This window comes from Neolamprologus multifasciatus, chromosome 15, assembly GCF_963576455.1.
Source record: "Neolamprologus multifasciatus chromosome 15, fNeoMul1.2, whole genome shotgun sequence".
NCBI lineage: Eukaryota > Metazoa > Chordata > Actinopteri > Cichliformes > Cichlidae > Neolamprologus > Neolamprologus multifasciatus.
The window spans coordinates 698,999-723,788 of record NC_140453.1 but is presented as its reverse complement, the minus strand read 5'-3'; the positions used below and the strand labels follow the sequence as shown (position 1 = coordinate 723,788).

Sequence of the window (24,790 nt, the reverse complement as noted above, 5' to 3'; positions counted from 1 at the left end):
ATGTAAGTAAGACTGACAACACAACACAAACTGACGCACACATTTGAAACCATTCCCACTCTAATCCACAGCACGGGTTATCTGCTTTACGTGGCATCATCTGACCGCTTTATGTCGCGTTACATAACCGCGGACACCCAGCCCGGAGCCAGCGCACACATCTGCCAGGAGATGGCAGCCTCCACCGCGCGCTTAAATAAATATATAAAGTTGTCATGATGTATGTTTTGCATTGAGGGGAAGGTGAAAATCCCCGGATAAGACAGTAAACAAGAAGCATGAGAGAGTGTGAGAAGAGGGAGTGAGGTCTGTGCGGCTGCTGAGGAGGAAAACACCGCGACGCGGCTTCATGTGGAGAGAAACACAGAGAGGCTCCATCAGCAGTGAGTACACCTCCATCCTGTCCTGCGGCGTCGGTGTGTGACATGAGCGTCCGCAGGCTCAGTGGAGTCCTGTTAAACCAGATCAAAGACGCGCAGGGCAGCAAGTGTGAAGAAACGCTTTCTGCGGGGATGTGAAACTGCAGGGAGACGCGCTGAAATAAACTCGGTAGCTTTACACGCGGACACGCGACGCTAGCGTGTTTTTCTTTTTACCGTAGTCTTCCCACGTTAAAGCTCTGGTGATGTGAAAAAAAGCACGAAAATACGTTTAATGAGCGATGTGCACGTAAACGTCACGTGCACAGGGAGGCACTCGCCCACTCGCCGCGCGACACGGGAAGTCAAACATCTGACCGTCAGGAAGAGTCCGAGCTGAACGCGCGCGCGTGTCCAGCGACAACTGCGTAACTTTGTCAGGATGACGTAAACGGCCACCTTTCCCTTTATTAGTGCGCTGCTGCTCACCTGAGTGTGAGCTGCTCTTAATCAAGTCAGAGAAGTCCAAACTTAGGTGCGTTTGTTTTTACGCAATTTATTACGGCACCGACTATTGTGACGTATTACAGCGTTAGAGGTCACACCCTCGGATAAACTAGCACTTGTCAACAGTGGGAAGGAAGAGCTCCATTTTTACAGGTAGAGGTCTCTGACAGAACCAGGCTCATCAAGGGACAGCCGTGTAAATGCTGGAGGAGATATGTTCAGTGCATCATGGGAAGTCCCAGTGCAGAGTCTGTGGTTCAGGATCGACAGGTTCACACTTAAAAACAAGCTTTACCCAGAAATGGAAGCTACAGAGAAAACATAAAGATGTATTGTTTGAATTCAATTCAGTTCAATTTTATTTACACAGCACCAAATCACAACAACAGTCGCCTCAAGGCGCTTTATATTGTACAGTAGATCCTACAATAATAGATACAGAGAAAACCCAACAATCATATGACCCCCTATGAGCAGCACTTTGGTGACAGTGGGAAGGAAAAACTCCCTTTTAACAGGAAGAAACCTCTGACAGAACCAGGCTCAGGGAGGGGCGGGGCCATCTGCTGTGATTGGTTGGGGTGAGAGAAGGAAGACAGGATAAAGACATGCTGTGGAAGAGAGACAGAGGTTAATAACAGATATGATTCAATACAGAGAGGTCTGTTAACACATAGTGAGCGAGAAAGGTGACTGGAAAGGAAAAACTCAATGCATCATGGGAATCCCCGGCAGCCTACATCTATTGCAGCATAACTAAGGGAGGATTCAGGGTCACCTGGTCCAGCCCTAACTATATGCTTTAGCAAAAAGGAAAGTTTGAAGCCTAATCTTGAAAGTAGTAGTACTCCAAGGTTCCTCACAGTGTTACTGGAGGCCAAGGTAATGCCATCCAGAGTAAGAATCTGGTTAGATACCATATTTCTAAGCTTTTCAGCGCCGAGTACAATAACCTCAGTTTGATCTGAATTAAGAAGCAGAAAGTTAGCGGCCATCCAAGTCTTTATGTCTTTAAGACATTCCTGCAGTTTAACTCATTGGTGTGTGTTATCTGGCTTCATGGACAGATAGAGCTGGGTGTCATCTGCATAGCAGTGTAAATGTATGCTATGTCTTCTAATGATGCTGCCTAAGGGAAGCATGTATAATGTAAACAGAATTGGTCCTAGCACCGAACCCTGTGGAACTCCATAATTAACCTCAGTGTGTGAAGAGGACTCTCCATTTACATGCACAAACTGGAGTCTATTAGATAGATATGATACAAACCACTGCAGTGCAATACCTGTAATACCTACAGCATGTTCTAATCGCTCTAATAGGATATTATGGTCAACAGTATCGAACGCTGCACTAAGGTCAAGACGGACAAGCACAGAGATGAGTCCACTGTCAGAGGCCATAAGAAGATCATTTGTAACCTTCAATAAAGCTGTTTCTGTGCTGTGATGAACTCTGAAACCTGACTGAAACTCTTCAAATAAACCATTCCTCTGCAGATGATCTGTTAGCTGTTTGACAACTACTCTTTCAAGGATTTTTGATATGAAAGGAAGGTTGGAGATTGGCCTATAATTAGCTAAGACTGCTGGGTCTAGAGATGCTTTTTGAGTAAAGGTTTAACTGCAGCCACCTTGAAGGCCTGTGGTACATAGCCGATTATTAGAGATAGGTTGATCATATTTAAGATCGAAGAATTAATCAATGGCAGGACTTCTTCGAGCAGTTTTGTAGGAATGGGGTCTAAAAGACACGTTGATGGTTTGGAGGAAGTAATTATTGAAGTTAACTCAGAAAGATCAACTGAAAGATCAGTTTGGTGTTAAGGTTTATAGGGAGCTTTTATAAATTCTTAGGTTTGTAATGAGTTCCTTCCAAAAATAGCCGAAGCTCTTCACAGAAGTGGGAGAAACAACTAAATCTGAAACATCACTGTGTTACGCTGAAGAGATCATCTAGAGCCGGACTGCACTTTGATCTAATTCCAGTTTATAACACAAAAGGGTTCAGAGTGTGAAGTGTTTTATCATGAACCTTTAGAGAGAGCCTGGCATGTAGTTTTGAGGCTTTGGGGTTAACCTGAATGGTCCAGATTAGCAAAGAAACAGATTTATAGAAGCGTTCACACTTGCAGTTTCCTCAGTATTTCAGCGAGGCCTGTGAAAACTTTCACATGACTGTACCTCTTTCTGCCCTGAGGTCTTTTCAGATTCAAACCACATTTTGATAAGTTTGTTGACTGATTTTGGGACATAGGTGTTACAGTGTGTGGATCTGCTGATCCTTGTTGAATTTCCACAGCCAGCGATTAGCCAGGTTCCTATTTGGTGACCACCATTATTTTTCTGGCATTAGAAAAGTCTTTTTGTTTTTCTTCTGGCAAATATGACTGGTTCTAGTTTGGGCTCTAGCACTGCTTTGTGGGGGAAACAGATATAAGGTGAAGTCCTGGATTGTCTCTTGAGTGCATTTGGGTTAGTTGTTGTTTCCTGTTATTTCTAGTCTTGCTAATCTATGCTAAGCTAACTGCGGCACGCCTCAGAGCTCCAAGAAAATGATTCAAATGTAAAATGTCAGAATTCTCTGCAGTTTATTTCCCTCATAGCCCTCGGGTCAGGTGTTGCTACCCTTGCTAACACTTAAGGCCTGTAAATGCTCCTCACATTTCCCGCTCTTATGCAAAACGTGTGCAAAGACTGATGAGGAAAAACAAAAGGATTTCAATGAGATCCAGATTTTCTGTCAAGCACTTGCATCACTTATCAGCAAATCAACTCTTGGCTCTGTATGACGTTACTGAAAGCAGACACCCCGATATGGCCATCTCAGGCACGTAGCTTGGATTCTGAGCCCGGAAGCCCCGCCCACTCGCTATGAAAGCTTTTTGAGGGGCAGCCAGTCACAAGAAAGGGGGCTTAGAGGGAGGGTAAAGGAGTTAGAGCAGCTGGTTTCAGAGAGTGCACAGTTTAAAAACTGACACATGCAAAGCAACACCAGGAGTGAAAATATGGAGCTGACACATATCAGCTGTGACATAAATTTGAAAGGAAACTTATATTTGTGGCAGTTTGTAGTATTATTCCTATTGTATTTTATACTATATGGACAAAAGTATTGCAGGACCAACACTTTACACCTACAGGGGCTGCGCAGACCTGCTGATGGCGGGTCATTACGCTGCTTTGGTTGGTCCACCGGGCAGGACTTTGTCCCACTACATGCAACATGTCGCCTGCAGAAATGAGCCCCACTTCCCAAACTGCACGTTCTGTAAGAAGAACTGAGTCTAACATAGTGTACAGAGTGCAGTCTTGGTACTGAGCCCACTGAGCCCCCCCTCTGTTATCTGTCGTGGTTTAGACACAAACACATCAGTTAGTTCATGAGCTGCTGTTTAAGCAGCTGTAGTGCTTATATGTAAGTCTCTTTTTCTCTGGTTTGGTATTAAATATGCAAGGCAAGCGTGATGTTTTAATTTGTTTTCTAAAATTCTCCTTATTCTTTTGACAGCTTGACGGGGATGTGGGAAGGAGGCTCCAGGGAATTCTGTGTAAGAGAGAAAAGGGACAAATAAAGCGGGATCGGAGGACAGGGCAGGGAGCTACATCCTTCACAGCCCCGCCTGCTTTCACTGTGTGGACATTTCAAACCGCTCCGTTCTGCCACCCAGGAGAGGTGATGCAGGATTAAATCACCTGCTCCCTCAAGAGTGATCCCAAACATTGCTGAGGCCTCAGGTGCTCTTGACTCTTCACCAGAGGTTAGTGGGATACCGACGTGGAAGAACGCTGATCAACATTAGACACAGTTAATCGTTTTTCGGTGAGGGTGAGGGGAAAGGGCCCAGCCACGGCCCACGAGAGGCAGGCGGCTCCTGCAGCGACAGAGGAGATGGGTAACAAAAACACCAACCTGCCCAAAGGCCCTGAAGCCGAGGCCACACAACCAGACGAAGGACTCATCAGCAGTGCCACGGGTAAAAGTCTCCATCCTCTAATAACGTCGTTCGCAAAACCTGCTTTTTAAAGTTTGAGCACCTCAGCAGATGTTATCCTTCTGTTCATGTCAGTGAGTGTAGGCATTTAAAATGTGTCGCTCAAATATGTGATCGAAACACTTTGTCATGTTCAAGTAAAGCAGAGTGAGGACTGCTGATTAAGAGCTTTTCAGCACAGTTTAAAGTCTGTCGTGTCGGCACACCCTGACTCCCCACAGACTGTTAGGCTGCAGCAGGAAAGGTAAAGCTGGAGGTGATCTCCACAAAGATCAGCTCGTAATGTGCTGAACAGCTGCAGCTGATCGTCCTGACTAATTGTCATTCACAGCATCGAGCAGGCTGTGACGGTTTGTCAGGTGACTCTGAAGTATTCTCTCAGGACGCGACGCACACACACACACACACACACACACACACACACACACGCACTTACTGCGCCTGTAAACTGCGCCTGAAACGCTGCACTGTGAACTATAAGCTCAGTATTCAAACTTCACTTTTTTGGATACATATTAGTAACTCAGCGTCTGACACGTTTATCTTGTTTATCTTTTGTCAGCAAAGATAAACAAATTTGTGATGCGGTTTAAAGTCTGATCCTGATATTCACACACCAACTATCTTTCTGCACATGCTCAGTGTGTTGCTGTTGTGTTGTTGTGTTGTTGTGTTTCTATCAGTCTTGTTTTCGCTTTTTCACAGTTTTTGCACAAACTGCACTTCATGCAGTCCTGTATTGTCTGTTATATGTAGCACCGGGGTCCTGCAGGAAGGTCGCCTCGTCTCACTGTGTGCTGTCCCACTGGTCACATGACTTCACAGTTTGAGTGACGTGCAGTCCTAAAACACCAAGACTGCGACAGCGAAAACACGAGTACTGAGCTCTGGGTCACTGCTGTGTTGCACTGTGACACATTTGTGCCAAGACGGGTCCAAGACGGCATCTTCTCACATGCTGCTTGAGCTAATGAGCATTTTAGAATAGACTCACAGGTTTGTGTAAGCGTGGGCACTTCTCTGTGGATGCTGCACAGGTATTACACGTGCACACTGTACACAGAGGTTGTGTGTTGGAAAAAATATTTTTCATGCTGCTTGGGAGACTGATCCCACCGTCGTATGGTAGCTATGAAGGGCCGGACTGTGATTGATGATCAGCATACAGACTGTAGACACGTGTAGCCGATTGCCCGTGTCTGCACTCTTAGTTTGTTATACGTACTATTCACTGTTCTGTCATCTGACTCTTAAAAGTGAAAACTGTGTGAGTGTAGCTGTTGTCGCTTACATACCAGAGTGGACTCTTTGTTAGGCGTCCTCCTCCTGATGGACGTCCAGATTCTTTTGGATCGTAGGTTTTCTGTCATTAGGTTTCCGACCTAAACCTGATGGCATAGTGGTGACATCACACTTGAGAAAGCTTCTCCACGGCCACAGAAGGCATTCAAGAACTGGTTTACAGACGTTAAAACTGGTAATAATCCAGACAACAAGTTTTTGTGCAGCTGACCGGTCACACTAAAACATTGAGAAAACACTGAAATCTCACTGATTTGATAATTTTTCACATCATGTCTGTGCTTCATGTTTTTAGAAAGTGTCTCCAGAGATGAACCGCAGGGCCCCACCCCAGAGCTGCTGGCCTCCCTGCGATCCCTCGGAGAAAACAGCGACTACACACTGCTGCCACACTCCTTGCACCAGGTGTGTGTGATGGTTTGAGAGCACCTGTATAGAATATTCCAGAGGGAATTCTCAGTGTCTTTATTTAGTCTGTGTGCGAGAGTGTGCTTACATCCACAGCACGCCCCTCCCTGCGCCCGGCTGCACCGTCTGTGTGAACACAGCAAATCTCAGAGTGTTCGGCGAACGCGTCAGTGCAGCTCCTTACATTTACAAATGGCGTGCAAATGAAAGCTGTGGCTGTCTTTATTGTTTAAAGGTCAGCTGTTTGAAAGTGTTCTGCAGCGCAGGTGTAGGATCTGGACTGGCAGCCCCCCCCCCATCTGTGTTCAGCACACATGCTAATTAGAAGCCGATGAATAGTGTTCGCTTTAAAAGGATCCTCGTGCAGCACTTTTCCTGTCACTGTTCCCTAACAACACTCACAACACGGTTCATTTGTTTCAGCTACTGCACTCGTTTGCTTTGCTGCAGCTGGAACAAAGGAGAAGCTGTTTTGCTTGAAATTCTCATAATGGAAAGGAGAGCCGGGCGTTTCATCCAGAGACAGAATCAGCTGACGTGGAGATTCAAGAATTCCTGTTGTGAGGGATGCCACAGAGGCAGTCAACTTACATTTAGAAACATGTCGTAAATGCTGCTACCTGCTGGTTCAGAGCTCTGAATGTGTCATTAAATATATTTGTCTGAAAGTAAAGAACTGGATCACAGCTACAAACACAGCTAATAAGAAAATGTTGGAATTATCTGGAGTTTGTGGGAAATGTTTCTGCTCTCATACACAGATCATTGAAAAATAATGAGTTAATGTTTAATATGAGAATCTGCTGGGTTTCAGTGGATCACAGTGGATAGAGCAGCACTGCTGTCTCTGTTACTGCCAAAACAGATGGAGGCCAGCTGTTTAAAGGGTGGGGTCTCTCACTGTTGGGACTGTTTGTGTGCCGGGCGTGACGTTCCTGCTGCTTATTGCTCACAGGAATGCTGACACGTGCTCTTTACCTGCATATCACTGCCAACATTATTGGGACGGCTGTAAATGCAGAGCTTCATAAAAATCATAAAATTATGAAGCTACCACATCTTTTTTATCAAAATGTTATCTTCAAAAGACCCAACAAACACTTTCTGACACTCGTCCGGATGTTGGAACTCATGAACAGGCGGGATGGACGAGGCTTCACATCTGGCCAGATGCTGAATTGCTGTCTCTTCACTAGACGATCCTTTTGATGATCTGTGTGATTCATGCTGCTCATTTGTTTCTAATCTTAAAGGCATCTGTGAGGCAGGTACGCCACCACCATAAGCTGCTGCATGTGACTGTGTTTCTCAGGTCGTCTCCGTGGCTCCTGGTAGAGGAGATCATGTGACCCTCGTCTTTGAAAGGATTTAGACTCAAACAGAAACATACAGTCAGTTAGGCCCCAAATGTAGAGTAAGAGTAGCTGAAGCTTCACAGATGGATGATGACGTGTCAGTGAAATTCTGTCTAATGAAGCATCTTTTTTCCCGTCTCTTCTTTTAGATCGCAGAGGCCTACTCACTCAAACAGGACTGTATCCTTTCACGGACGGCTCATGTCTCATCGTGACACTCACAGTCAGTCACTGGTGTTTTGTAACTGAATCATAACTGAGCTCGACGGCAGGCATTATAGTTAATAAGGGTTTAGGAGCATGTGCAGTACGTCCCCTCACCTCGTGTTTACCTTAGCTGCCTTAACTTTAACGGCTTACAGGGTCAAAGGTAACACTGCTGAGCAAACGTTGAAATGTGGAGGGCAGAAAACCTCCGTTTCGTCTTTCTCTTTGTCGACTTAAAGCGGTTTTCTGTGTCTCTCAGGCGATGGGTGTTCCCCATGTTTTGGCTTTAGGCCCGAGGGGCTCGCAGTGTTTCCTCCTGCTCTGTTTGTGCTGTTGCTGTGGTGACAGCTATGGGCTGTCTCGCTGTAAGGAGTGTGGTGTGAGGAGAAAAGAGCCGCAGAAACGCAGACCCTAACCCAAAGAGAAACACGTCCTGCAGAGAAGCACAGCAGAAGCAACAAAGGCAGGTTTGGATCGTGAACACATCATGGCTAAAAACACTGACGTGAATGTAGAGCATGAAAACATAGATTCTTGCTTTTTTAAAGTCATGTGTCACATTTGTCTTGGCTGACGGGTAATTTAACCCTCAGCTGGCAGTAGCCATGTTTCTGTCACGCTGTTTCACATTTAGCTGATGTTGTTACACCAAATGACATAAATCCAAAGTTTTTCTAACTGACCTTCAGAAGCTTATTGATGCCCATCACTTGCGCCGTTTGTTCCTTCTGTTGTCTTTCTTCTGTCATCGGTCACCAGCTTTCTGAATTTGTCTAAAGTTGCATTAAAACAGGTGAATTGAAGCAGTTTGTATTGTCCATGTCAGGACTTAATATTCACTTCATAAAACAGCCGACAATTCAACTTCCTCGTAATTAACATGTAGTTGTTACAAATTTGACGTATTAGCAAAGATGGTTGGTGAAAGTACTTTTACCTGATGGCTGTTCGGGACACAGGTAGTCTTACAGACCTCCTTAAATACACTCTGCTTTTGTGTTATGGCCTTTATTATAGGATAGTAATATTGCAGTCAGTCTTAATTAATTTAAATGTCATGAGACGTCATCTGTATTATGAAGTGCTGCCCAAGTTGATCAGAGATGTTACTTTAGGAGCCAGTGTCTGTCTTTAACTGGTCGTGCTGTCAGACCAGTGGGCCATCCAGTTCTTACAGCTCGAGAAGCTCTACCATGAACGCCTGCTCTCCAACCTCACAGTGCTGCAGGAGAACTGGGGTTTGGCATCTTATCAGTCCTAAACACACACACAACATATTCTTGTGGCAAAATGAAACTGTGTGTGATTTGCGTGTACTTATATTTTCGCAGAGAGTCAAGAGAGGGAGAAGGACAGCGGCGTGCCTCCTGAGACGGACGGCATGAGCGAGAAACACTTTGAGACGCTGAGCCAGATGTGCAGAACTCACCTCAGGTAAACCACAGTGGGACACATCGCATGTCTGTGATGTGGCTCCGCCCATACACAGACAGCAGCGAGGCGAGCAGCTCAGTGTCTGAAGTCAATTCTTTTGCATTCATTCCCTCCTTTTGTCGCTGTCACACAGAAAGCTTTTAGCACCAATTTTGCTTTAATCTGCTGCTATCTTTGTCTCTCTGACAAGGACAAATCAAGACGTTGAGACTGAGCCACAGTATCGATGATGCGTGAGGATAGAGGGAGGAATGAAAATCAATTTGAATAAGTGTAAATATGAATATCAATATTGCAGGAAGGGCACCAAAGATTTGCCCTGTAGATTCATTTCCGCTCGATGCAGACAGACAGGAGTTTGCACGCCGGACGCTGGTGGTCACGCTCTGATCCAGCTGCTATGTTACTGCAGGCCAGAGTCTCTGCAAGCAGGAGGATGTAGTTTGACTGAAGAACAGATGAGAGCCTGACAAATGTCTAAAATTGTTTTCTCATAAGTTCAGCAATATATTAACGTCCTGTCCTCCTCTTTTCTCCTGCTGCCTGCCTGGTCTGTGTTTGGAATCACTCAGACCATCCATCAGTGTGGAACAGGTAGGACTGACCAGCAGCCAGGCTGTTCAGGCTGTTCAGACTGTTTAGACTGTTTAGACTGTTCAGGCTGTTCAGGCTGTTCAGACTGTTCAGGCTGTTCAGACTGTTCAGACTGTTCAAGCTGTTCAGACTGTTCAGGCTGTTCAGACTGTTTAGACTGTTCAGACTGTTTAGACTGTTTAGACTGTTCAGGCTGTTCAGACTGTTCAGGCTGTTTAGACTGTTCAGGCTGTTCAGACTGTTCAGGCTGTTTAGACTGTTTAGACTGTTCAGGCTGTTCAGGCTGTTCCGGCTGTTCAGGCTGTTTAGACTGTTCAGACTGTTCAGGCTGTTTAGACTGTTTAGACTGTTCAGACTGTTTAGACTGTTCAGGCTGTTCAGACTGTTTAGACTGTTCAGACTGTTCAGGCTGTTCAGGCTGTTTAGACTGTTTAGACTGTTCAGACTGTTTAGACTGTTCAGACTGTTCAGGCTGTTCAGGCTGTTCAGACTGTTTAGACTGTTCAGACTGTTTAGACTGTTTAGACTGTTCAGGCTGTTCCGGCTGTTCAGGCTGTTCCGACTGTTCAGACTGTTCAGGCTGTTCAGGCTGTTCAGACTGTTTAGACTGTTCAGGCTGTTCAGACTCTTCAGGCTGTTCAGACTGTTCAGGCTGTTCAGGCTGTTCAGACTGTTTAGACTGTTCAGGCTGTTCAGACTCTTCAGGCTGTTCAGACTGTTCAGGCTGTTTAGACTGTTTAGACTGTTTAGACTGTTCAGGCTGTTCCGGCTGTTCAGGCTGTTCAGACTGTTCAGACTGTTCCGGCTGTTCAGGCTGTTCAGACTGTTTAGACTGTTCAGGCTGTTCAGGCTGTTCAGACTCTTCAGGCTGTTCAGGCTGTTCAGACTGTTCAGGCTGTTCAGGCTGTTCAGACTGTTCAGGCTGTTCAGACTTTTCAGGCTGTTTAGACTGTTCAGGCTGTTCAGACTCTTCAGGCTGTTCAGGCTGTTCAGACTCTTCAGACTGTTTAGACTGTTTAGACTGTTCAGGCTGTTCAGACTGTTCAGGCTGTTCAGGCTGTTTAGACTGTTCAGGCTGTTCAGGCTGTTCAGGCTGTTTAGACTGTTCAGGCTGTTCAAACTGTTCAGGATGTTCAGGCTGTTCAGACTGTTTAGACTGTTCAGGCTGTTCAGACTGTTTAGACTGTTCAGGCTGTTCAGACTGTTCAGACTGTTCAGGCTGTTCAGGCTGTTCAGACTGTTCAAGCTGTTCAGACTGTTCAGGCTGTTCAGACTGTTTAGACTGTTCAGACTGTTCAGACTGTTCAGGCTGTTCAGACTGTTCAGGCTGTTTAGACTGTTTAGACTGTTTAGACTGTTCAGGCTGTTCAGACTGTTTAGACTGTTCAGACTGTTCAGACTGTTCAGGCTGTTTAGACTGTTCAGACTGTTCAGGCTGTTTAGACTGTTTAGACTGTTCAGACTGTTCAGGCTGTTTAGACTGTTCAGACTGTTCAGGCTGTTTAGACTGTTTAGACTGTTTAGGCTGTTCAGGCTGTTCCGGCTGTTCAGGCTGTTTAGACTGTTCAGACTGTTCAGGCTGTTTAGACTGTTCAGACTGTTTAGACTGTTCAGGCTGTTCAGACTGTTTAGACTGTTCAGACTGTTCAGGCTGTTCAGGCTGTTTAGACTGTTTAGACTGTTCAGACTGTTCAGGCTGTTCAGGCTGTTCAGACTGTTTAGACTGTTCAGACTGTTCAGGCTGTTCAGACTGTTCAGACTGTTCAGGCTGTTTAGACTGTTCAGACTGTTTAGACTGTTCAGACTGTTCAGGCTGTTCAGACTGTTTAGGCTGTTTAGGCTGTTCAGGCTGTTCTGGCTGTTCAGGCTGTTCAGACTGTTTAGACTGTTCAGACTGTTTAGGCTGTTCAGGCTGTTCAGGCTGTTTAGACTGTTCAGGCTGTTCAAACTGTTCAGGATGTTCAGGCTGTTCAGACTGTTTAGACTGTTCAGGCTGTTCAGACTGTTCAGACTGTTCAGGCTGTTCAGGCTGTTCAGACTGTTCAAGCTGTTCAGACTGTTCAGGCTGTTCAGACTGTTTAGACTGTTCAGACTGTTCAGACTGTTCAGGCTGTTTAGACTGTTCAGACTGTTCAGACTGTTCAGGCTGTTTAGACTGTTTAGACTGTTCAGGCTGTTCAGGCTGTTCAGGCTGTTCAGACTGTTCAGGCTGTTCAGACTGTTTAGACTGTTCAGACTGTTCAGACTGTTCAGGCTGTTTAGACTGTTCAGGCTGTTCAGGCTGTTCAGGCTGTTCAGACTGTTTAGACTGTTCAGACTGTTCAGGCTGTTTAGGCTGTTCAGGCTGTTCAGGCTGTTTAGACTGTTCAGGCTGTTCAGACTGTTCAGGCTGTTCAGGCTGTTCAGGCTGTTCAGACTGTTCAGACTGTTCAGGCTGTTCAGACTGTTCAGGCTGTTCAGGCTGTTCAGACTGTTCAGACTGTTTAGACTGTTCAGACTGTTCAGGCTGTTCAGGCTGTTCAGGTTGTTCAGGCTCAATTTAAAACCTTTACTTTGCATTAAAGTTGTCGACTGTGTTTCAATCACCAGAACAAGCTCAACACGACACCACAGCTGCATCGTGATGAAGGTAAACACGTGTCTCTGCTCAGAACTGATACCAAAGAATCCCCACAGATGATGATGTGTTTAGAAGTGTGTGCTCTATGCTGTTCAGCAGCCTGACAGCAACATTTATGGCAGCTTTCAGTTTGGTGTATTTTACATTCAAAAATAACTGCAGTGAGCGAACTTTAGATATGACAACGTTTGACTTTACCGTTGAACAAAGGTAATAAGATAAGAAGAACTTTGTTTATCCTGAGGGAAATTCTTTTGTCATACACATGCTCAGCAAGAGAGAGTAATAAGATGTACAATAATAAATAATTATGTATATTGTTACTCAGCACAGTGGTCAGCACAGTTGCCTCACAGCAAGAAGGTCCTGAGTTCAATTCCATCATTGTCTTTCTGTGTGGAGTTTGCATGTTCTCCTGTGGGTGGTTCTCCCCGGGGACTCCGGCTTCCTCCCACCAAACACATGCACTTAGTGGGGATAGCTTAATTGATGCCCATAGGTGTGAATGTGAGTGTTAGCCCCCCGCCTCCCGCCCTATGACAGGCGGGTTCGGCTCCAGCGCCGCGACCCTGAAAAGGATAAGTGGAAGCAGATGGATGGATTACTCAGCATTTTGCAAAATGTAAAAAATGGGGAAAATATCGTAGCGTGAGTAAAGTAATGTGGTAATATCGTACCCTGCTGAGGTCACCTTTGCGTGCTGAGGTGAACCTCGTGTTTGTGAACTAATGGGACGGTTGGTAATTAGATTGTCACCTATGCAACCAAAACAATGCACAATGAGCGCATCGTGGCAAAGTGAGAGTCACACGATTTTTCCATTTCCATTCCAGCGAACACGTCAGAAACTACGCACCAGGAGGACGTGAAGGAACACAGCTCGATTTTGGAGTCAGAGCGTTCATCACCACAGACGGGCTGTGAGGAGGAGGACGGAGATACATGTGAGGAAGGGCAGGAAGTAGAAGAAGAAGAAGAGGAGCAGTGTGAGGAGACACCAGAAGAGGAAGAGGTGAAAGTGGAGTGGCCAACAGGAGTACCTCAGGCATCAGACAAGGACCTGGCCAAACTGTCCCACAAGGAGGGGGTAGGACTGCACTTTAGCTGCCTTTACTCCCCCGTTAGCGCCACTCGAGGATATGAAATGACAACAAAGGAGTGTGTTGTCATGTCAGATATTAAATTAATACTGTACTGCGCAAAAGTCTTGAGCCACTCGTTATTTCTTGATATTATGTAAGAAAATGGGAATGAAGACGACAGAGTTTGTATAATTCTAGCAGGATTTTATTCCTGTTTTAAGGACGTGACTTTCAGATTCTGTTCATGTTCAGTTTGTGTCTCTGCTACTTTCCTCAAAGCTTTGAGGGCCACGCTGCACACCACGTGCCACGTTTGGGCTGATAGCTCTTTGGGAATCACCTCGTTGGGGCAGAACTGGCACTTCAGACCTATCAGGCATCTTTCATAGACCCAACTGAAGAAAGGGGAAAACTCATTTTATGGAAAGCTGCTGGTAACAAAGTGTCTAAAGATACCATTTAAAATTGGTTCATTGCTGTTGTCTTTTGTCTGTAGACACAACACTGGCTCTTTTTTGTGCTTGAATGATTCATTGGTCCGTGTTAGGTCGAATATATCAACTATCGATGAAAGGCTGAGCCCGTCGGCGATTACTGGACTGACGCCCCACCCGAGTACAAGTCTGACGCTCAAAGCAAAGCATAAAGACATTAGGATTGGCTCAAGACTTTTGCACAGTACTGCATTGGCACAAATATATTTTCACTTTCCATCCAACACCCTTCATTTATTTCCTTTTCCTTCCTGGCTTGTTTCCTTTGTCCTTTCCATTAAAGTCCGCCTGCAGGAAGAAATTCCACACGCTGAGCAGCTCTCAGCGTGTGGAATCGGACACTCCCACGAATCATATCCGTCATCCCTGAATGAGACCTTCATCATTTTTCTGTTGAGAAAGCCTCCACCCATGTTCACTGGTGTGGCCTCACACTTGGGACGTCCACCCTGCCAAGTGTGTTAGATTATTGAGCCAAGACATCATGTTCTGGCTGAACCACTGAGCTGAAGGGGCCCGGTTCCTGCAGGGGGGGGGATGTAATCACAGGATCCAGGCCTTGCATTGATGCTTTGGGATCATGGCTCATTTAACTAGAAACGATCCCTTTCTATCAAATTTCACAAGGTTTTGAATGCTTTTCATCAGCAATATTTGTACTTCCTTACATGGTAAATGGCCTGTATTTATATAGCACTTTACTAGTCCCTAAGGACCCCAAAGCGCTTCACACATCCAGTCATCCACCCATTCACACACTGGTGATGGCTGCTACATTGTAGCCACAGTCACCCTGGGGCGAGGCTGCCGGACACTGGCGCCACCGGGCCCTCTGACCACCACCAGTAGGCAACGGGTGAAGTGTCTTGCCCAAGGACACAACGACCGAGACTGTCCAAGCCGGGGCTCGAACCGGCAACCTTTCGATTACAAGACGAACTCCCAACTCTTGAGCCACGATCGCCTCTCTAAACAATTACATGACTCATTTTATAAATTCAGTAGTAACATGAAAAATCTGACTCAAAACCCTCCAAAATGTCACGACAAACATTGTGTGACTCTGACAAATTATTGATATGTTTTGACTAAACGCTGCAATGAGCTCAGGCAGCACGTCGGCTGGCTCGGAGAGCCCCACAGCTCTTTCTTACGCTCTGTGTTTTATACAAATATAACACTGTCGAACTTTTAATCCCTGGTGGAAAAATTTCATTTTAGCCAATAGGTGAACTTATAGAGATTTCAATTTGTGATGATTACTGGGTGAATGTTGGCCCTGAAGTGGTTAGAAAATTGCAGTTTGTCTTGGAGGCGATCGTGGCTCAAGAGTTGGCAGTTCGTCTTGTAACCGGAAGGTTGCCGGTTCGAGCCCCGGCTCGGACAGTCTCGGTCGTTGTGTCCTTGGGCAAGACGCTTCACCTACCGCCTACTAGTGATGGCCAGAGGGGCCGATGGCGCGATATGGCAGCCTCGCCTCTCTCAGTGTGCCCCAGGGGAGCTGTGGCTACAATGTAGCTGTCATCACCAGTGAGTGAATGAATAGTGGAATTGTAAAATGCTTTGAGGGCCCCGAAAAGCGCTATATAAAAACAATCCATTATTATTACAGCCAATCAGTGGGTGGATTTTTTTTAACAAGTGTTAAACTTGTGTGTGCAGGGCGGGGTGTAACTACTGAGACTGACAGTTGTAGTGACAGGAAATCGTAGCTCAGCTAATTCCTGCCTGTGAAACGGACCTTTCCACTGTGATTGTGTTGTTGGTGCTTTCTAAAGCATCTTTCATGAAGCTGTGATGAATAACATGGCTTCATTTATGGCCCCGCCCCTCTGTGAGCCTGGGTCTGCCAGAGGTTTCTACCTGATAAAAGGGAGTTTTTCCTCCCCACTGTTGCCAAGTGCTTTCTCACAGGGAAATGTCCAGTTGTTGGGATTACCTCTGTGTTATTGAAGAATCTTTATCAATCGATATATGATGCTAATGTTTCTTTCTTGGTAAGTAAAGTTCCAGTATTTTGTACATAAGCTACTTGGCATTAAAGGTGAGAAGCAGGTATGAGTATCTCGTGCACCTTTATCAGTGCAGCTCGGTAACCAAGCTTCTGAGCTGATAACAGCTCTCTCCACTGCTGTTGAAATGTGGTCCCTTTGGGTCCACAAAAACAGTATGGTAGCAGGTAAAGCTCCAAATCAGCTTTGTCCCTTTTTGGATAAAGTCTGTGGTCGCGAGCGGGTAAATGCTGGCAACCGTGGCGAGTTTTCCTCTAGTATAATTATGAGAATTTGTGGTTTTGAGTGAATTCTTTTAGATGAGAACAAGGACAAAAGATTTATCAAACCATATGTTTCCCCATCATGTCTGATCCTGGCTGTATTTGTGTCCCAGAGTGTCTGTGTAGAGTTAACTGTGACCAGTGGAACATCGAGTACGCCGCTAACAACGTGGCTTCACACAGTAAATAAAGGCATGATGAGGCTGTTCACTGTCACTGCAAATGGAGCCTCTGTGCTGGATAAAGATGTTGAACGCCGTTCCTCCCTCTGACCCTTCGAGTACTCAGCTTGCCCAATCGTGACTTCCTCCTGAAACACATTATTCAGGCCAACACAGAGAATAATGTCTGCCTCTGTGTGTGCAGCTGTGTGTCTGCTTCTCCCACTTCCAAAATCATCACAACTCAATTTTAAAATGTTCACATCCAAAGCTGATGCTTATAATCACAGGCTTGAATGACAGTGCTTCTGCTTTGATGAAACTAAAACGACTCATTCGACTCAGGCGTTGGTGAAGAAAAGTTAAACGTATGTGAATGAATGTTTTTCTTCGTGCTCATAGGGGGTCGTCTGATTGTCGGGCTTTTCTCTTTAGCATTTCACAGTATAAAGTGCTAATGTGTCCGTTTTGGTGAGTAAAGTTATATCAGTGTTACTTTTAAAAAGCAGGTACGTGTATCTGTTGCACCTTTATGAATGCAGCAAAGAAGCAACTGCTGCTGCCAATCTGGGGAGGACTGTAAGACGATTTGCAAACATTTTGAATTTTACAGAAAGAAAAAGATTATTCAGAAAACTTTGTCGACTGTTGTTAATCAGAGGTGGTTGTCTCAGTGAATTCACCCCGAGTTCAGACTGTGCAGTGCTCAGAGAAAAACCCCGCAAGAGCTACAGCTCGAGACTCTCCAGTCCCAGCATGTTAATGTTAAAGTTCATGGCAGCACAGTTGGAAAAAGACTGACGAAGTCTGGTTGGTTTGAAAGGAGAAACACTTCTCTCAAATAAAAGAACATGGCAGCACAGCTGAAGACTGCTTAAGCTGGTTTTGAATAAACTACAAGACTTCTGGAACGATGTCCTCTGGAGATGTTTGTCCATAACGCACAGCAGCACACAGTTTGGCACAAACACCTCACAGCAACCGTCAAGCCTGGTGGAAATGGCCTCGCTTTGAATTGCAGGCTGAAAGCGATGAATCTCAGCAGCGAAAGAATCAAGATGTTGGATTGGTCCAGTCAAGGTTCAAATGTCAGCCTGACTGAAGTGCTGTGCGTGGATGCTCACAGAAAAGTGCACCAAAGTTCCTCCACAGCAGTGAGAGACACAAAGTCATGCAGAAAATCATTACTTCAATGTAATGCTGCTAAAGGAGGCTCTGCAATCACAGGAAGTACTGAGAACTTCAGTGTTGGTGCTCATAATGTTTAATTATCGTTTTGCATTTTGCCTTCACAAACCGCTCCAGCTCATTGGACGAGCCAGCGTTACAAAGTGATAATGGTGTTACTGCCTGTTGTTGGCCCGGCAGCGAGTTCTTCTTTATTTGAGCACGTTCATCAGAATCAGAAGTGATGCTAATAATAATAATGGACTGATACCAACTAACTCTGCGTTTAAAGGTTTCCTCCTTTATCATCCCCAACATGCACAGAACTGCTGAACGTGACATCTTTTCATTGTTTTTGTCAACATGACCAAACTCCCCAAAGCTGCTGAACTTCCTTCTTTCTGTCTCTGTGTCTCCTCCAGAACTCGTCCCCGGACGGTCTGGTTTCCATCCTGAAAAGGAGGAGAGCGTCGCTGGACGGGTTGCCTCCCCCGACCAACACTACTAACAAACAAAACTCCAAACGCAAAGTTCGGTTCAGTGAGCCGGGGGACGGGAGCGAGCACGGTACGGTTTCTTCTTCTTCTGCAGTTTGTTTCAGATAGAAAAGGAATTGAAAATGTTTCATCATGCTGACGGTGAACTCTGCCACGGAGCATCTGACAGCGTTGGTCGCTTTCTTACAGATGAGGTGGGCGGAGACTCCTGCCTGATCCTGCTGTTGCTGTGCCTCGTTACTGTGGTGATCAGTGTGGGCGGGACTGCGCTCTACTGCACCCTGCTGGACACTTACTCCAACATCTGCACCGACTTCACTCACAATGTCGACTTTTATGTCGTGAACGTGCGGAGGCTCGTGGAAGGGCTCGGCCGCTGGCTGCCCTTTCGAACTTAACACCCTTAACCTGCGTCATCCAGACAGGAAGTGCCAACAACGAGCGGCTGAGCGAACATGACGGCGCAGGGACGACATGTTTAACGCTTTGATGACTGAAGAGGCGTTTAAACAAAGATACTTGTGAATAGTGATTAATAACTACACGGTGCTTGTAGCGACACCGCACGGTAACGTGCTCCCAATTTCACCTCAGAATCAAAACGTGGTGACGTGTGCATGTAAGCGTTTAAAAATACTTGTTTACTACGCTCTGTGTGGTTGCCATAGATACCACACGAGAGGGCTCACGTGTCTGTTTATATAAAACAGAAGAAGTTGCGGTGTTTGCTCCGCTCACGTTTGTAGCAGCAACTTTGTAACTTTGGATCAATTTGTCTCATAAGCTCCAGATTTTTGTTGTTTTATTTGTACTCGTGTAGAAAAGCTGTCGTTCAAATCAACAGGATCATGTTTGTGTTTTTAGGATGATCAACCAAATAATGATTTTCCAGCCCGCCCACATTTTATTTCCTATTACCTTTATTCTGCTATCGATAGTATGGAGGACCAAAAATGCCAAAACATAAACCCACATAGAAATAAAAGACTCAGAGAATGAGTTAATGTGTCCCAAAGCTTCTTTTTGTTCTACATCATCATGCAAATTACTGCAGGAGTGATATTTATCTCAGCGATATCCTGAGTGAAGCAGTGGCATCATCTGCAAACTGCTGCAGAAATGTGAAGTAAAATTCACATTGAAAGGGAATAAAGTTTAAAAAATACCTCAATGAATGCAAAATTAAATGCAAAGTTAAATATTAAGGAAAGTTATGATTATTATAACAATTATAAGGATCTATGTTTTACTTAATATTTTTCATGATACTTCATACCTTTTTGTTTAAGTTATTATTTTGGCAGGTTTGGTCCTCCACAGTGTACGGGGTAATAGCTGTGCGCTTACCTCCATTCTTGTGGTTTCTCTTATTGTAATATGACCAGATGAAGAAGAAATGTTAGACTGTGCTAGACTAGAACCCTATTCAAAAATAATTGCAGCATTTCATAATCCACAGTGATGAAGCTTTAAATGTAGATTGAGGGAGAGTGGTTTGAAAGTGGTCATCACGGTTTGCCATGTGCCGTTAGTAGCTGCTTCACAATCTCAGGCACTTCCCCGTGTCCATGCTTTAGGTGCTCGATGTTCTCATGGTTATGTGTACATGTGTACAAACTGAATCTACTGAAAGAGAGAAAAGGACTGTGTCTGCATCTGGGACCAGATCGAGTTCAAAAACAGGCTTTTATGGAGCAGCAGTTGTGTTTTTTGGTTCAAGCAACACAACAGAAACACACACCTGTAGACTGTGTTTGTGACTGGAACATGAAAGCTCCTTTTTCATTTCCTTTATATGAACATTTTTATCTTCCCTTTCCTTTCCAACTTCAGATGTTACAAAGTGACAAACGCTGCCTCTGTGTTGTCAGTGTGGATACTGTTGACCAACAAGTGTTGCATTATGCAATCCGCCTTCATGTTTCTATGTGTCTGTTTATTTGTGTCCACAAGGGAACACAAAAACGATTAAATAACAAACAGCAACCATTGTTTTCTTTTTATTGTTACAACAAACAAACAAAAAATAAAGATTTGTGGTTAATTGTGATTTACGTGAATGTTTATATAGATCTTTGATGGGTTCCCTTTGTGTAATTTCCACACTTGGCCACTAGATGTCCCTGTAAACCACAGAATCATCAGCCAATAGGTCCTTTACACACAAACTACTGCAGTGCTACAGGATGAATATGCTCTCACAGCTGATATAGGCTGCAAATGATTCTGTTAGCAACGCAGTCTGAGCCAGCTGTGGTTCGCACTGTTGCCTCACAGCAAGAAGGTCCTGAGTTCAATTCCACCATCAGGCCGCGGTCTTTCTGTGTGGAGTTTGCGTGTTCTCCCCGGGTACTCTGGCTTCCTCCCACAGTCCAAAGACATGCAGATAGTGGAGCTAGCTTAACTGGAAACGCTGAATTTCTCATCGTTATGACTGTGTGTGTGTGTGTGTGTACCCTGCCTCTTGCCCTGGGATAGCTGTCCCTGAAAAGGACAAGCGGATGAGAATCGATGGATAGTTTGTAGATGATCGTTCCTTGTTGACATGATTACAGATTAATCCCAAATACTGTGCTGAGGTGTTTAGTAGTGAACTAGTGAAAATAACAGGCAGTCAGCATATCAACAGATGGTCTTTTAAATAAAATGTTCTTTGTGGACGTGGCAGTAGTACAAAGATTGCTTTTCACTTTGCTGCTTCTATTTTTATTACCGTGTTTGGTTTTTGAGGTATGCCAGTTACACAAGACTGAAAATCTGTGCCAACAGGTAAATGAGAAATTGGCAGTTAGTTGAAATAATCATCAGTATGTATGGAGGAGGTCAGAGGTCACCAGGCTCTGTCGTGGTTTGGAGCTGTTTCCACCAGCGGGGTTGGAGATCTTGTCAAACTTTAAAGAAGCATCATAACAGAAAAGTATATATATATTCATATATAGTATAAATACTTAGTACATATCCACCACATAATAACATCTGGGATATTTGATGACCTTTCAGCATGACAATCGTCCCAAAAGCTGAATTGGCTGAACAGGTGCAGCCAGAAAGGACTCAAATTTGATTCTCTGCACATACAAAAACCTGGATGAGCTGCTCTATCACTGATCTTCTACTTTTAAAATAGAAAAATGATAAAGCTTAATTTGAAGTTCAGTTCTTAATTCCCAGTTGAACCCAAATTCCTAATTAATTTGTCCTAATTTAATTTAATGTTATCCTGAAGGTTTTTAGTCAGTGAGCTGACAGCTGAGCTCGTCCTCTCTGGGAGGAAACCCTGGACACTAAATATATACACAACCTGTTGTACTGATCAACCCTCAGACTGTAAAAGCTCAGACGTGTTTTTAGAGGATTTCTTTCTGTAGACTGAGTGCACACACGCACTGTAGGAGGATTTTTAGGAATCATCCACATCTCAAATGTGTCTTTGAGGCCTCCTAACAACACGAAGGGCAGGTGGAAACGCTGATTTGATTTGTTTAGCTCCGTTCACTCCGTTTGGTGGTTGGCTGCAGTCACACACACAGCAAAAACACATAAAATAAGCATACCAGTGTAGAAGAGATAAAGATTTAAAAAGTGAACTTCAGTGTCTCAACTCAGGCCATAAAACGTGAGCTTTTGCAGCTTAACAGCGTTCAAGTCCTTTTATGGCCTCAAATACAGCCAGTGAGAGCTGATCCTTCAGGTTTTATTGGAAGTGACTGAAGGAGGAAGGAGCTGCAAGTCTGAATGCTATTTCTCCAAATTCACTCCAAGTCTTTTTTGGCTTAGATACCCCCCAAAAAACTGGCCATGGACTATTTGTAGCATCCTGAAGCCTGCATGTATGCTTCATAACGAGCTGGTCTGTGCGTGCTCAGCATGTGCACACATGACGCTGACGTGTTAGCACAGCAGAGTCAACCAGGGCCTCACCCTACCACCATCAACATGACACTGAGCCTTCACCCAGCTGAACAAGGACGATTTATGGACGCTCACAGAGGCCAAGCGGCTAAAGCTACAGCTAGCCAGAGCTCAGAGCCTCGGTATGAGCGACGGGTCAAAGCAGTGAAAGAAAAACTGAAAAGAGAAACAGGTGAAGTTATAAACAGACTGGAGAATGATGTAATCAGTCTGTTTGGTATGTCAGTAAAGGTGAGTGTCCAACACCTGGCTCTCATTGAAGAAAATTACAGAAAAGCCCCCCCCCCTCCCCCCCCACTTGAGTTAAAGCTCAAAAAAATCTGTTTCAGCAGGTCACACTTGTGACCGTTGGTGCAAAAGTACGATGTGACGGGCTGTAAAATGGTGCAGGAGGCTGTTTGAGTACGTGGCCTCTCTGCAGGCTGTAGCAGAAGCCCCCCCGCCCAACCCCCCCGTGCTGTACCTGCTGTAACTAGGTCAGCCTTTTCAGCAGCTGTCGTTGTTTCGATCACAGACACAGGCCTTAATGAAACTATCTCATTATGTTGTTTAGACCTCCATCTACTCTGAGTGGAGTATGATGAGTCATCTGTAGGGCTTCATCACTTCCCACTGCTCATTACTCCCTTTGACACCTCATCTCTCCTTCTTCCTCCAGTTCCGTCTCTCTTCCTTCTCCCCTAATATGATTTTGTATTTCTTCAGAAAGGCCTTCCTACTTTTCCTCTCCTCTCCCACCTGCCTCTCCTTCCTTAAATCGCTTTTCTTTCATGTCCTATCTCTCGTCATGTCTTTCTCAGTGTACCACTTTCCCTTCATATGTAACTTCCCTCTCACTTGCACCAGTTATCTGCATCTGCTCATCTTTCCCCCACAGCGACCTTTAAGTTTCCTTTCTTATCATCTACTCCAGCCCTGTTTCCTCCACAGATCTAGGACAGGGCTTATGGCGAGGTCAGCAGCCGCTTCTCAGTACTCAAGCTCCTCTGTAAGAGCCTACATTGTGGTTCATGGTCATCCTCATCCTGGGCAGGAAACCTAAACCAGCCTCCCAGTGTCTGCTGTGGTGTTTCCACAGCAGGTAACCTCTGGCCCTTTGGTGGGAGATGATTTGATGCAGCTGATGCTTAGAGAGCTAAGATGGTAATGCTGAATTAAAAACATGGATGAATGTGACGGGTGTGTGTGTGTGTGTGTGTGTGTGTGTGTGTGTGTGTGTGTGTGTGTGTGTGTGTGTGTGTGTGTAGCTGAAGAGCGATGCTGTTTGTGTTATCTACAGGGTGGGCCGTTTGTATGGATACACCGTAATAACATGGGAATGGTTGGTGATATTAACGTCCTGTTTGTGGCACATTAGTATATGTGAGGGGCAAACTCCTCCAGATGGGCGGTGACCATGGTCGCCATTTAGAAGTCGGCCATCTTGGATACAACCTTTGTTTTTTTGTTTTTTATCCACAATACGGTAATATTGCTCCAAATGTTTTCTTTTTACCGACCAGCTCCTCTTTGATGCCGTGTCCGTCCCGTCCTGAATATAAAAATATATCGATATATGTAAAAACTCGATATATCGCCCAGTCCTAGTTCGTTCTTCTGAAGTCGATTACCATCGGCTTGGTCTCGGCTGTGCTCAGATGCAGGTTGTTGTCGTCACACCATCGCTTCAGATGCTGAACCTCTGTAGCTGAATCATCGCTGTTGTCGATCAGTCCTATGATGGTGGTGTCAGCAAATTATATAATGGTGTTACTGGTGTGGATTGGAGAACAGTCATGGGTGAAAAGTGAGTATAAGAGGGGACTGAGGACACACCCCCTGTGGGACTCCTACATTCAGAATGAGGGTGGAGGAGGTGTGCTCTCCCCCTCTGATGTTCTGGGGTCTGTTGCTCAGGAAGTCCAATATCCAGCTGCACAGTGAGCTGCTGGGTTTATTAACCAGTCTGTGGGGTCTGTGGTCCACAAACAGCTTTCTCACACAGGAGTTACTGATGTCCAGCTGTGTGAGGGTTGAGTGAAGAGCTGTGGTGTCCTCTGTATGGCTTACTTTAATATTTGATTTAATATTTGATTTACACAGGCGACCGAAGAATTTTCTTGATGGTGGATGTTTGTCAGAAACAGTTCGTTTCTTCTCTTGGTGAAATGAACTCCGTTGGTATAAAAATTCAGTTGTGGAAAAATCACAAAGCAGTCGACAGCTGATGCTGGAGTCGACCATCTCCCCGTCCTCATTGATCGTCCCTGCGCCTCCATATCGCCACACTCGACTCTCGTTGACTGATAAATGTGCAACTGTCATTGAGACTGTTATGTGTCAACTCTGTGTGCTGTTGCATCACTTCCTTCTTAATGATTCCTTCTTTGAGGCGGATCATGTAGCAGTAGCAGGTCGTTTGTAGTTAATGTTAGCTAACTAC

The 24,790-nt window shown here is 45.1% G+C and overlaps 1 protein-coding gene across 3 annotated transcripts; it reads left to right on the top strand.

Moving 5' to 3' along the window:
- The first annotated feature begins 39 nt into the window (after positions 1 to 39).
- On the top strand, positions 40 to 20,506 carry cnstb (consortin, connexin sorting protein b). 3 transcript variants are annotated; one of them, XM_085132056.1, is made up of 12 exons: positions 40 to 383; positions 4,377 to 4,522; positions 4,707 to 4,842; positions 6,458 to 6,567; positions 8,075 to 8,105; positions 9,284 to 9,370; positions 9,464 to 9,566; positions 10,139 to 10,160; positions 12,750 to 12,789; positions 13,614 to 13,867; positions 18,382 to 18,526; positions 18,646 to 20,506. In XM_085132056.1, the coding sequence occupies exons 3-12, from the start codon at positions 4,758 to 4,760 to the stop codon at positions 18,852 to 18,854; spliced, it is 1,086 nt and encodes a 361-aa protein (XP_084988182.1). In that variant the 5' UTR covers positions 40 to 383; positions 4,377 to 4,522; positions 4,707 to 4,757; the 3' UTR covers positions 18,855 to 20,506. The 3 variants fall into 3 exon arrangements, with proteins under 3 accessions (XP_084988182.1, XP_084988179.1, XP_084988180.1); XM_085132053.1 differs by having other exon boundaries at positions 4,377 to 4,842; XM_085132054.1 differs by lacking the exon at positions 40 to 383 and adding an exon at positions 2,292 to 4,283 and having other exon boundaries at positions 4,377 to 4,842.
- Positions 20,507 to 24,790: the final 4,284 nt, after the last annotated feature.